General features: G+C 39.8%; 3 protein-coding genes across 3 annotated transcripts in view; 2 read left to right on the top strand and 1 right to left on the bottom strand.

Moving 5' to 3' along the window:
• The window catches only part of matk (megakaryocyte-associated tyrosine kinase), a 634871-nt gene that overhangs the window by 494924 nt on the left and 126511 nt on the right, over positions 1-13436 (bottom strand). The gene's annotated exons all lie outside the window — the stretch shown is intronic.
• The window catches only part of tnfaip3 (tumor necrosis factor, alpha-induced protein 3), a 50442-nt gene that overhangs the window by 29807 nt on the left and 7199 nt on the right, over positions 1-13436 (top strand). The gene's annotated exons all lie outside the window — the stretch shown is intronic.
• Positions 5598-8820, top strand: mrps35 (mitochondrial ribosomal protein S35). Its single transcript, XM_010783041.1, has 5 exons — positions 5598-5755; positions 6708-6763; positions 6892-7059; positions 8471-8531; positions 8651-8820. The coding sequence occupies exons 1-5, from the start codon at positions 5623-5625 to the stop codon at positions 8818-8820; spliced, it is 588 nt and encodes a 195-aa protein (XP_010781343.1). The 5' UTR covers positions 5598-5622.

Genomic DNA, 13436 nt, shown 5'->3' with positions numbered 1-13436 from the left:
TTTCGTTTCATGTTTGCTTCCTGTTTAGCGCTCCGCGAACTTGAATGATGGACGGATCAAATTCTGATAACGTTAGAGAAACGTGGGGTTTGTCAGAGCCGAACAAAGTGTGTTGCTGTTGCTTAGCAACAGGCCAAAGGCGACGGAAGCCCCAGACGTCCAAAAGTATTAACACAGAAGGGGCGAAAGCGTGAAAGCGCAGTCACAAAATGATGTTGTTACGTATCATCGCTCATTTTTAAGAGGGCATACGGAAATCAATGGCATTTTCTAGTCGGTATACGGCGTATACCAGCGTATCACGTAGACTACACCACTGTGCAAAACGCATCAATGACAGCGACCCTCTACCACACAAAACAACACCTGTAAATAACCCAATTTGTGTTCTTTGAAATTGAAAAGGATATTGCATTGTGTTTGTTACTTTCGTTGCAGTTTTGTGTCTTAATTTTTTTTCTTGTGTAATTTGGCATGCTTTTATTTTGAAGGCAAGTTTACGCTGTTGACAGGAAGTTGTTGTTGCTATGGAAACAAGAAAAGCTTCAAAGCGGGCGGAACTTGTCATAAAGTCCGCGTACTGTCATTTGACATTACTCTCTCTTAACTTTACTATATCGTGGACCACCAAACAGCTCCTGTCTTCAAAGTAACTTGGACAGACGAACTTCTTTCATTTAACCCTTCACATTCAAACAGAAACTGAATAGGCAGATTCGAAGGATTTATTTCTTTGGAAATGTTATTTTAAAAATGCAATTAAATCAAGTTATTTTGGTAAAACTAATGAAAAATATAACTAAAAACATTCTTTTTTTAAATATATTAAAAAATATATTTTTTCTTTTTTTTAAATATTATTTTGTAGAATATCTTAAGCCCTCAGAGAGGGCCTAGAGGGCCCTGACGGCTCGCCACAGCTCAAATCAACCGCAGACAGCAAGCAGACCTCAGACGCCTCTCCTTTTGTTACTTTGAAGCTGAACCTAATACTGGAAAAAGCCGTACTAGATGTAATTAACGAGAGGGGAACTAGCATACTAATAAGAAGACTCCAAACAGAGCACTGTGGCAGAAAGTCAGACGCTTACCTAGATTGTTTCAGGATTTTTAACAGCTTTTAGGACTAAAATCAAAGTTTTGAAGTGTGGACTAACAAATACTTATGATTGTTAGGTTGATGTAGCTTTCCAAAGTTTGTTTCTCTCTCAATTAAGAGCTAAAAAACATGTTGCATTGTGTGTAGTGACCTGTGTTATACATGAGTGCTCCTTATAATCTTTATTTACTATAATTCAGTCTTTTAAGCCAGCTTGTCAACCTCTTTGGTCATCTGTAACCATTTCTATTCATTTAACACGGCTACCAAACTGAGATGAGTATACGGACAGGTACAAGAAGACAGGTACTCACACGAGGAAGTGGTAGAGGAAGCATCTCAGTCCAGCAGGCCTCTCCAGGAAGTTGTAAACATCACCCTGCATGCTCGTCTTGGTGTAAGGGCTCTTGTACTCTTTTTGATGATTTAGCATCCAGCTGGAACGAGGGAGAGGCGGAGGGACGGAGGTGATGGAGGGCTGGCTCTGTAAGGTCGGGCGGGCTGGGCTCAGTGGGTCCACTGGCGGAAAGGAGGAGATGCCAGATCTATTATTCCCGCCTGGGGGGTCCAGTAAAACTACAGGGTAGGGCCTTCTGTCCGGTGTAGTAGCCAGCAGGGCAGTACTAGTAGTCGTAGTGGAGGCTGCATCCATGTCCTGGTCCAGGCTGAGGCTGGTGCTGGTGCTGGCGTAACCGTTGGGACTGCTACTTATATAGGAGCTCCCCATCCTGCTGCCGTAGTCGCGTTGCACATGGCACGTCATGTTAAATGATTGTGCTCGTCTCTCCCCCATGGTGCCGTTCTGAGTGGGCCCAAGGAGGATTTAAAAGTCCTGGAAAGTCCTGGAGGTTTCGACCAAGATAAAGGATGAGTCCTGTAGGATAAGACACCTAGCTAGGCATGGTTAGCTGCCCGCTGCAGACAGGAGGCTTGTGTGCTGCACTGCATGTCCATACCTGAAGAGGGAGGAGTGACATGAGTTATGGAGATAGTATGTATAGCTAGGGCTTTGTTAATTTAGAATCCCTCATGAAAATACAAGACAATCTAAAGCTTAATGTGCTGAACCACTATTAAACTGTTTAAAACTGCAATAGTTTATTTTGGCATCATCTTTTATATTTCACAATATTTCCAAACTGTTAAGATTTGTTGGGAGTAGCATAAAAGTAACCCACAAGGATATTAATGGTTTTGATAATTGTTTGGTTAATAGATCTTAACGCAAACTTTGAAGTTACTATTGAAGCAACTTCTTCTGTGACAGGTGGCATTCAAGCGTAGCAGAAATTATAATTTTACTACAAAATATCCTCATATTATAATCTGGAAAATAGGAAAGGTGATTCCCCCTTAGCATGCTACTTTTGAAATGTTGCCATACATGGATCAGAGAACTGTTGTGCTTAGGGCACTGATGCAGATTAAGCCTTTTCATTGTGTAACAGCCCTAGTTTTTACTCCAAGATATAGGCTATCTGCAGGATGTTGGCACCATGAGGAGTCGATGTTTGCTAAGTTAAAAAGTGGTGGAAAATAGAAGGGAATGCCATTTGTGTGAGTGATAATTAACAGTGGCATGTACACTTTTCGAAAAATGCTAATTCAGGGAGGCTATGACACTGTGATTTATGACCACGAGAAATACAAAAGTAAAAGGGTTTTAATATCCACAGAACAGAATAAATGTGTGTCAGAAACAGGTCAGCAGTCCATTTTCCGCTGCCTGCCTTTTTCTGAGGATTTACCACTGCAGAACTTTTGCTTTGTCATTTATTGAAGTCAAAAACATGCCTAGTTTCCCCATCTGGGAAAGTAAAACAAATGCAGAACAGACACTCTGCTAACATTTAGAGAAAATAATCCACTGTTAACCAGCCAACATCTAATGTTAAGCCAGCGACACAGCTGCAATGTCACCTTCCCTGTAAGTGACACAAAACATGTCACATCAGAAAAGCTTAAACAATGTGCAAGCAAAGGAAAATTAGACTGATTAAACCTGGAGACAGTTTGAGGCCACGTTAATGACTTTTTGGCAACTTGTCTCTGTTTTCTTCATTACAGTCACAGAGTGCAAGGTTAACGCCTAGCACATTATTCATGCATGCAACACTGGTTCAACACTCCAAGCGATGCATGTTAATATTATTCAATACTTGATTACTTCGAAAATTGGTGTTATGAAGTTAACTAAATATGCAAATTATTTTTAAGTCATAATTGACTTCCCTAATCAAATCTATACCAACAATCACAGGAGCAGTGTACTGTGTGAATTGTTCAAAGGGAGCGAGCTATACATCAGTAACACATCCTAATGAATTATTGTGACTAATATCAGTTCCTAATGAACCTGTAACAAAGTATGGACAGTGTGACAACTTGACAAAAACAGTTTCCATCTAGTCAAAGTGAATTGTACTCCTTGTATGAACAATTAATCAGTGTGTCAAAGGGAGGTAGGCGAGTCAGTATCTTCTCTGGAAAGACACTGCAACAGGTAGTGTGATTGATGACCGGATGTTGTCGCAAAGGATCGGAAAAAGTGTCATGGGACAAAAGAGGTAAGCTAATTGGAGGCAGCCACCCCCGTCCATATCTTTCCTCAACTAGGGGTGAACTGATGACAACAAACACACACGCTGCTGTATCCCTGAATATAGAGTTTCTACCTTTAAAACACACCTTCATGAGTGACACACACACAATGAACCGTCAGACACTCCTGAACCGACTTTGACATCTATCACTACTGAAAGGACAGGGTGTGGGTTAAAACAAAAATAATTATAATATTTAGATTGCACAGCCTGAAGAAACAAGTGTTACTCTTTGTATCTGCATAACTAACCTGTGTAAGCAGTAAACTAAATAACAGGTTTGTTTAATGACGCTGCATAATCAAGCACATGTAAAGTCAATATTTCCATCAATTAATGCTGTAGGCTACGTCACAGTTGGTGAGCTCTTAAAGAATTAGACTGAACAGCAAAACGATGTCAAGCTTAAGTGTCAAATCTTACCTTAAACTCCAGAAACACTCCTCAAGTTGTATTCGGTGATAAATAATAGGACATTATTTCAGAAGCCAGGAGAAAAGTTTGGATTTATTTCCTTTTTATAAAAAAATCCAAAGTTTTATCGGAAGAATAACTCAATTAAAAATAAGATTGAATTAATCTTACAGCGCTAAAATGTAAAATGGACATCATAAACACAGTAAGAAGCATAAGTCTCTCATCGGCTGCTGCCTGCAGGACTTGTCCCTTTGAAGTGCATCGCAGCCTGTGCATGGATTTATGCTGCGTTCAAGGAATAGGGGATTTTTTTGTGTCAGTTTACTATTCGTCTACTACAAAGTTGATACATTCAAATTGAATGAAATATATGAAATGAATTATATTAGTGAAATATATTAAGTGAAAGGTGGGTCCTTCATCATAATATGATATTGTGGGCCTGTCTTGATAAGGGGTTGTGTGTCCAAATATAGTCATTTGAGTGCAATCGTTTTATTCTAGTTTATATTGAAACCTCATGGTGCATGATGACGAGTCTCTTTGAAGTTGTGTTAAATCAGATTAACATTGATATATATATATATATATACCTCGGCCAAAACAACAGGGGCCTTAACAGGGACTTGCAGACATGTTTTGCCCCAAAGCCCGAAAAGAAGTTCAGAGAAAGTGCACTTTGTATCCTTAATGTAAATTGGGTACATACTACATAAAGTACACGTGTAGCCTAGTGTAACATCATGAAGACCAGGAATTAAACACTAGAATAGCAACACAACGTGATACAGTTCGACCAAGGAGTGTAAACAACACCAAATATGTATATTCCCATCATAAACTAGCTTGTATAAGCACGCTGATAGACATGTACACAACACAAACAAATATATTTGCAAATGTACCCCACATGCAGAATATTCTCTTGTTATGCTAGATCCGGTTGATGCAATTGTACCTCAATAAATATCACTAACATCCATGCTACTTCTTTAAATAGAAGTGAACTCAGTAGGTTTATCAACTTTCCATTTACCTTAAACATTTTAATTGTGTTCAACCCTTTTTATATATATCTAACAGGAAATCAGTCATGCATATGCCTCTGACTCTTGCGTTAACGTGGGTGGGTTTTCACGGAGTTTAGGGATAAACGTGGGCCTTGCTCCTTCGGAAATAATGAGGTTACATTTTCAAGCTTCTTTGAACGCACCACAAAAAGCAGCATCTGTCACACTTGCACGGTTGCAGCCTAAAATAAAATAAAGTACTCGTGTAAATACGGATGGAAAACAGTGACTTTCATTCATTTCAACAAAAATACTTATTTATATTTGAAATAAATTATAACAGGGCCGGATGAAGTCCCATTATAAATTACGAGCTGTTATTCCACACCTATGCTCACCTGTAGGAGGCGCTGAAAACTAGCTCTGCACCGTGATAACGTTTCGCAATTCGCCTTCCTGGTCCCTCACTGCACGCCGTAGTCATTGGGAAAACATGGCATCTCACACAAGTAAGGCATTTCTGTCCCTAGGTCGAATTCATGTTTCTGGTGTTGGACTCCAGAAATCACTGAGCAGAGCCACATACGCGACCGGTGTGTCTACACACACTGGAGGAGGAAATAAAGGTGAGTTTTTTCTGTCGCTGCTGAGAGACATACACACTCATTCGTGCTGCACGCCTAGCTAATGCATGGGTGCTGTTAACTAACCAAGGCCAAGTTATTGTCCCCATGTCCTTTGACAGTACATTTATATTAGCAGTCAGTGTCTTAACTTTAAATTAGACTCATCAGCTGTAATCACGGACAACCATATTTGTCAATTGTGTAATTTGATATGTATTGAGGCTTTATACATCCATGTTGGAGTTAGTTCAAGGGGTGTTTGTGTTGGCTCCTGTGTCTATTCATATTGGCAGTAACAAGATGACATCCTATCTTCCAAACATTATCTACCCACCCTCAGTAATCATACTTAAAATAAGTAAAAAGACAGAAACATGGTCTAGAAACGGGATGTAAATCTAAAATAACTAATACTATTAGGCTGTTTACTAGTGCTTCCTGCAGTTAAATTATGTTGGATATTAGTTAATCTGCTGATGTAATATTCTTGTTGATTTAAATCTTAATCCCTAATGTTTGTTTGGTCTACCTTCACAAAACAAGCAAATTCAATGTGCTTTCATAAAAGGCTGCACATGCTCACTGCGTAATGAAATATCTTAATGGTTGGCTATTATTTTTCTGTATATCAAAACATCTATTTGCAAATGTACAAACACACTTTTGTGGCTCTTTATAAACAGTACAGCAAAATATCATAATGATAAATAAAACCGTTTCAATGTACATCATACTATGAAATACACCTTTCACATACACCTTACGTACATGGTATCCTGAAGTAAGTGCAATGTTGAAATACAAGTAATACAAAATAAAGTAAACACTATAAATAAATATAACAGTGTTAGCAGCATGAAATGCATTGCTGTTACCAAATGTAGTATTTTCTTTACCTTTACACATCAATGAAGTTTATTTGTGTCTTAACTGGAAATATTTTATATTTCAGGTCGCCCTGATAGAGGCGGTCAACGTCAAGGATTCATCAAAAAAAACAGGAGGACTGTAAGTCTGCATCTTTAATGTCTCTTTTCCAAGATGAAGGTTCACATATTTGACACGTATCATCATTAATCTGCAATAAACGGTCACAGATCTTCTGTTGTAAAGCCTCCCTTTGTGTTGTGTATCAGTCAGGGGAGCCCAGGACAGATAAGATGGTGGTGGATCAGGACTGGACGTCTGTTTATCCCACAGCCACCCCCTTCAGACCGAGCTCCGTCCCCCTGCCGGTGAGGATGGGCTACCCCATGAAGGGAGGCGTCCCTCCAGGGAAGAAGGGCAACTTGGAACTGATCAAGGTTGGACCTCTTTTATCTTTTTAAAGACACTTTTATCGAAGCAAAATAAACATGTTTTCATATAGAACATGAGACTCTCTACCACCACCCATCCCAACCACCTATGATAGACATGTCTCCCTTATTTACTAAAGTAGAAACTAATCAAATGACCAAGGAGTGAATTTCTAATGTATAAAGTATATCCTTTGAGTAGACAATTAAAGCATTTGCATAATACTTTACTATAGCCACCGGGTTGAAAGATAGTAATAAGCACTTTATCCAAGCTGTACCCGCAAGTTCAATTACATTTTACTTTTGATGGTTCTCATTTAGTCCATGTCTGTCTCCCACGATCCAGACCTTATCAGTTGGATGACATTTAGTTGGGTTTTTGTCCAAAGGCATTCTAACATCTATTTTGAGATGTCATTGTAAATTATTAAGTACATTTTAATGTTGGGTTTTCCATCACTGACAATTGGGAAAGGCATTCTGATGTGTTTGTGCAGTCTGTGTGGATTTTAATAAGTTATATGAAGTATGTCATTGTGTTAGTCTATGTTTGGTTGAGAATATTACACTCCTAATTGCATTCACGATGTAGTTTTCTTTTTTAATCTTATCAAATCAAGTAACCCTTTAGAATAAGGTCAGACCTCATTAACAACATGTATCCACACGGCACAAGGATACATTTTTGCAGTTTTCGAAAATTGGGCACAGAATTAAGTTGTAGGGTTATTTTGCACGAGTTGAATAAGATTAAAATCTGCTACAGGCTCAATCTGTCCACACACACTTGACAGTGGGCTGTTTCTGTTTACCTTGGCATTTACTTCCTGATATTCATTATGATGAGTTAATTGCAGCCTAGCAGGAGTATTGGAGCACTTTTTGCTCTGACCTGCGGCTCTGTTTCTGTCCCCGGATTACTGAGCTGCTGTGACCAGACACCAGCTGCTCCATCTGGACTGCAGCCACAGCAGATCCACTACACCTCCCCCCCCTCCCTCACCCCACAGCTGGATCACTGCCCCCAGCCTAACGATATTGATTTCATTATTTTGCTCTGCCAAGAGGGCTTAACTGCTCTTGGTTTTTTACGCTTTAAATGTTAAAAATTTTTTTTTATTAAAACGTGTATGTTTCTCGTTTGTCTAAACATGCTAGTTGTATGACCTATACACATTTCAATTTGATCTCAATTTAGTTTAGTTTTCCTCTTTGTGTTCTGTGAAATTAAACACCAGTTTATTCTGAAATCTAATCTATTCTTAAATCATCAATTTGTATGAAAGCTGTTTGTCTGAATTTTGCTTTCCACTTTCTAAATGAATATATTATTACTGCAGGACCTTTTTTTATGTTGTTGTTGTTGTTGTTGTATGAATAGCTGTGAATTTTAAACCTATCTCATTTCTTTCAGATTCCAAATTTTCTGCATTTGACACCGGTGGCCATCAGGAAACATTGTGAAGCTATGAAATGTAATTTAAATTTGAATTATTGTTTTATTTTGTTGTGATGTGTAGCAGCACATAATATTGACTTTAATACATATATAGGCTGAGTCAGTGTTTTTAATATTCCTTTTCTCTGCTGTCAGCCTTCTGTACAGAGTGGCCCTCTGCCTTGAACACTGACGCCCAATGTGACGAGCACTTCCCCGTCAAAGTGGAGAGCACAGACTACATGTCCGCAGCCCCCTCCCTCAGAAACCCCTCCGCTCGGGTTGTTCATCTCAGAGTGAGTCCCCCTGCTTTTCCAATCCTTTAACGTTTCTATAAATATGTTCTGACCTCAGCTCTACCTGATGATCTGCAGTTCACAGATGTATAGAAAGTAATGTGCACAGAAGCCTGACATGAAAAATGAGATTAGAGATTTACAGCGATGCATAATCACCAGCTGACATCATGATTTATCTAGGGAGACGCTCTTTGTCCATTGACCTAAAACCTAAGAAATTATGCCATCAAGTCGGCAGAGATTATAACTATAAAAGCATATTCAACATGTGCTCAAGCTGTTCTGTTAGTTTAACATCCTTGCGAATGGGTTTGTCAACAAAACATACATCACTGACATATATGTTGGGACATTTTAATATTTCTCTTAATCCCCGCTACCACTAATCCAGCCATGTGCATTCTGCCTCGAGAAACATACATGTAAAAACATAACCACCATAAGCCATGAAACTAATACTCAACCTTATGAATATACTAAAGAATGAACAAGAAGTAAACAAATTAAACATAGGCTGGCCAGTTAAAATTCGATATAACACATTTAGGGATGGTCAACAAAAAGTAGATCCTTGGCGTAATGTAGCTAATATTTTTTATATCATCATCACATTACCTTCGTGTGTAGGTGTAAGCTTCATGTTTTAAAGTTTAACAGGATCTTAGAATATGGAAGAACAGATCAAAACACTATTTTCTGTTTGGTGGCGGGACAGTTTCTGGACAGCTAAATAAAATGTATTCTTTCTATTCTGTTTTGGGTTTTATTTTAGCGTTCTGCAAAACATCTTTCCCTCCTCTCAGCTCTAAAACATGAAATCAAGCTTGACAACACAGACTCACAGCAATCAAAACTGCCTGTGACAAATCTGTCATTTTCTAGGTGGATTTTTCACCAGCCATCTGCTCCACTGACACTCCGCCTTAGATTATATCAGCATGCTAGGAATTATTCAGACATTAATCCAGGTGGATTAGGCAAAACAAATAGATCACAGGGCAAATCTCACACAGTTTCAGCTTCACAAAAACTCATTCAGTTTTTAAACGTAAGCAGAAAAATGTTCTTCTGTGGAATTGTTGGAAAGAACATTTTTCAGAATAGACATGTCAACAGTTATCTTTTAGATGCAGTTTTGTTGCTTCATACAAATTATTCTAAATCAAAGCTACGGAAAAAAAATAAATCATGAAATAATCTCAGATTTTCCTTCATCCATTGTGAGAGGGACTTAAGGGTTACTTTGAGTGTTAAAGCTGGGATTTCATCTGTAAAAAGTATAGTGCTTTTAATCAACAGTCAAAACTCCATGTAGCTTAAATACAAATAGTCTGGGTTGTGGTTTTATTATGTCTACGGTATAGAACATAATGAAATCACATCTGCCCCTAATCGTATTCTCCGTGTATTTCTCTTTACATCACAAAGCTTACAAAACAAGTGCTCTAACGGTACGTCCACACAGCGGCTTTGGAAAAAGCTTGCCGGCGGGCGTGTCTGAAGCTCGACCAACAACCAATCACATGAATCTCCCGCCCCTGACACACAAGAAGTGGTTTGATTGGCTAGAGCTTGTACTGGCATATGATTTGATTGGCTGACGCTTCCACCGAAAGCTTCAGAAGATTCAAAAGTTGAACATTGCTCAACTTTAAGCCTTTTTTTTTTTTTTTATGTTTTATTGAACATTTTTAAAACATACAAAAGCTCGGTGAGGATATCATCAACTTATCAACATAAGTGCAAGACATTCATTCACAATAAGACAAAAAAACATAAATAATACATCCAGTAAGAGCCAGGGGGAGAGAAAAAAGCATAAAGGCACAAAAACATTTAAGAGGCACTAAGCTTACTTAAAATAATAACCATTTGGAAATGTCATTGCAAATCTTTATAGACATGTTACAAGATTGTATTTTCCTAAGGGACAGAAAAAAGGACTTGAACTCATTTATGAAACAGGGAAAGGAGGCTTTTGCCCTCCTCCTCCATTTGACCCAAAATAATAATTATGATTTTTACCAAATCAGAAATGGGATGGGTCCCAAATTATCAATATAATATAAAATGTTATATTTGAAGGTCCGCCGGAATATTAGTTATTTAAGTAANCAGAATAGACAAAGGTGTGTTAACCCAGATCACATTGACCTGCTTCTCCTGAGGGCCTAGGTATAAAAGTTACGGCTCGCCACTGGATTTGAGATAGCCCAGGAGAAGCAGGTCAATGTGATCTGGGTTAACACACCTTTGTCTATTCTGCTCTCCTTACAGTTAACAATTAGCAACCTCATGCATGAAACATGTGGGGGAGCACACTGACCGGCAGTTAAAACGCTGCTTACATGACTCATGTTATCCACGGCCACTCAGGAACACTTTGCTCCTCTCTGTTGGGGTTAATATGTTTGGACTGTGATAAAGTTTAAGTGTTTTAGCATGATGTAATGACTGGAAATGTTGGATTGTGGAAAATGTGTTATTGTGAATACATGACATTTAGATTAAGGTGTTTTGTATCACTGGTCTGAGGTCGTCAAACAACTTCACAGTGGCAAAGCCCCGGGGGTGGATGAGATCCGCCCAGAAATGCTGAAGGCTCTGGGTGTTGAGGGACTGTCATGGTTGACACGTCTCATCAACGTTGCGTGGAAGTCGGAAACAGTACCGAAGGAGTGACAGACCGGGGTGGTGGTTCCCCTTTTTAAAAAGGGGGATCAGAGGGTGTGTGCCAATTACAGAGGCATCACATTACTCAGCCTCCCCGGGAAAGTTTACTCTAAGGTACTCGAAAGGAGGGTCAGGCCGATTGTCGAACCTCAGATTGAGGAGGAACAATGCGGATTCCGTCCTGGTCGTGGAACGACGGATCAGCTTTTTACTCTCGCAAGGATCCTGGAGGGGGCCTGGGAGTACGCTCATCCAGTCTACATGTGTTTTGTAGACTTGGAGAAGGCGTATGACCGGGTTCCCAGGGAGTCACTGTGGGAGGTGCTGCGGGAGTATGGGGTGAGGGGGTCTCTACTCAGGGCCATCCAATCTCTGTACTCCCAAAGCGAGAGCTGTGTCCGGGTCCTCGGCAGTAAGTCGGACCTATCCCCTGTGTGCCTTGGCACTCCGCCAGGGCTGCGCTTTGTCACCAATCCTGTTTGTAATATACATGGATCGGATTTCGAGGCGTAGTCGTGGGGGGGGGTCGTGCAGTTCGGTGGACTAAGGATTGCACCACTGCTTTTTGCAGATGATGTGGTTCTGATGGCTTCATCGGTCTGCGACCTTCAGCACTCACTGGATCGGTTCGCAACCGAGTGTGAAGCGGCTGGGATGAGGATCAGCACCTCCAAATCTGAGGCCATGGTTCTCAGCAGGAAACCGATGGACTGTCCACTCCAAGTAGGGAATGATTCCTTACCCCAAGTGAAGGAGTTCAAGTATCTCGGGGTCTTGTTCTCGAGTGAGGGAACAATGGAGCGTGAGAGGCATGTTTATGTGCTAGCTTTACAATACTTATTCCACCCAAAAAAAGGAGGAAGCAATGGAGCATGAGATGGGTCGGAGAAATCGCCTACAAGCCTGACATGCTTGTTAGGGATGTCAAGTTTGCATACAGGGAATGCATTTCCTAACAATTTGTGCGAAGCACGTAGGAGCAGTACCTCGCAGCTCTCTCATGCTGTATACACGCACCAGTTGGTATTATCTTTGCGATTTGTGACAACGTGACGAAAAGGGAGCTGAGCCAGTTAACTGCTCAGAAAGCTCTCTGGGTTCTACTGTTGGCCATCCCTCTTGTTTCCCCCTTTATCACACTGTAGCCGTGGCTGTTGTTCTCTCCGGATTGAAGTTATATGGATATTATTTTTGTTGTCCAGCGTGAAAAGAAAGTTTATGCGGTGCTTCTATTCTGCCTGGTTATATATGGAACATGTCCATACCTCTCGCGACCTGGACCCGGATAAGTTGGAGCTGTTGTATTAGCTGTAACCAGTGGTCTCTACTTGTAGGCTATTGTCTATTATTAATGTAACGGGAAGAGCAGCACTATGGTCAACCAAAATTCATTGGATCTTTTCTTCTATTTAAGAAATTGCAATATTTAATATAAGTGTCTATCTGTTGGTCGCACTATACAATTATATCTGCAATGTCAGCAGAATACAAGAGAAATATTCAGTCGATTCTTTTAAGTACTATTTCTGAGCTTTAGTCATAAATAGTTCAGAGTAGCAGGTAAATATTCACTCGGCTGTCCGTCACTCATTTAATGCATAGAGTATGTCAGAAAAAACTCAAAATAGTTTCAAAAACTATACTGGACCGCCGTGAAAATGATATTGTGTAGATAAAAAGGGAATGTAGCAGGAACTACAATACGGAGGTTCAATTTACAATTTAAACTCATTTTTATTTCTGTTGTCTTTCTTTGAAATTCTCGGTCCGAAAAGATCGTGCGCGCGTACCTCTTTAGTGTCCAAATATCAATGATTTAGGTCTAGAACATGCATTTTGACAATACAGATGGAAGCTGATTATTACTTAGAATATACTGCGTGCATACATGTCTACAAAAAATCTGGCCCTGTGTGCTGCTAAAGAGAAAAGATTACGGAGCTACATATGACTAGACACAGAAGTAAAAA

This window comes from Notothenia coriiceps, unplaced genomic scaffold (genome assembly GCF_000735185.1).
Source record: "Notothenia coriiceps isolate Sejong01 unplaced genomic scaffold, NC01 NC01_scaffold00024668, whole genome shotgun sequence".
Lineage (NCBI taxonomy): Eukaryota > Metazoa > Chordata > Actinopteri > Perciformes > Nototheniidae > Notothenia > Notothenia coriiceps.
This window is presented reverse-complemented; position numbering and strand designations above follow the sequence as displayed.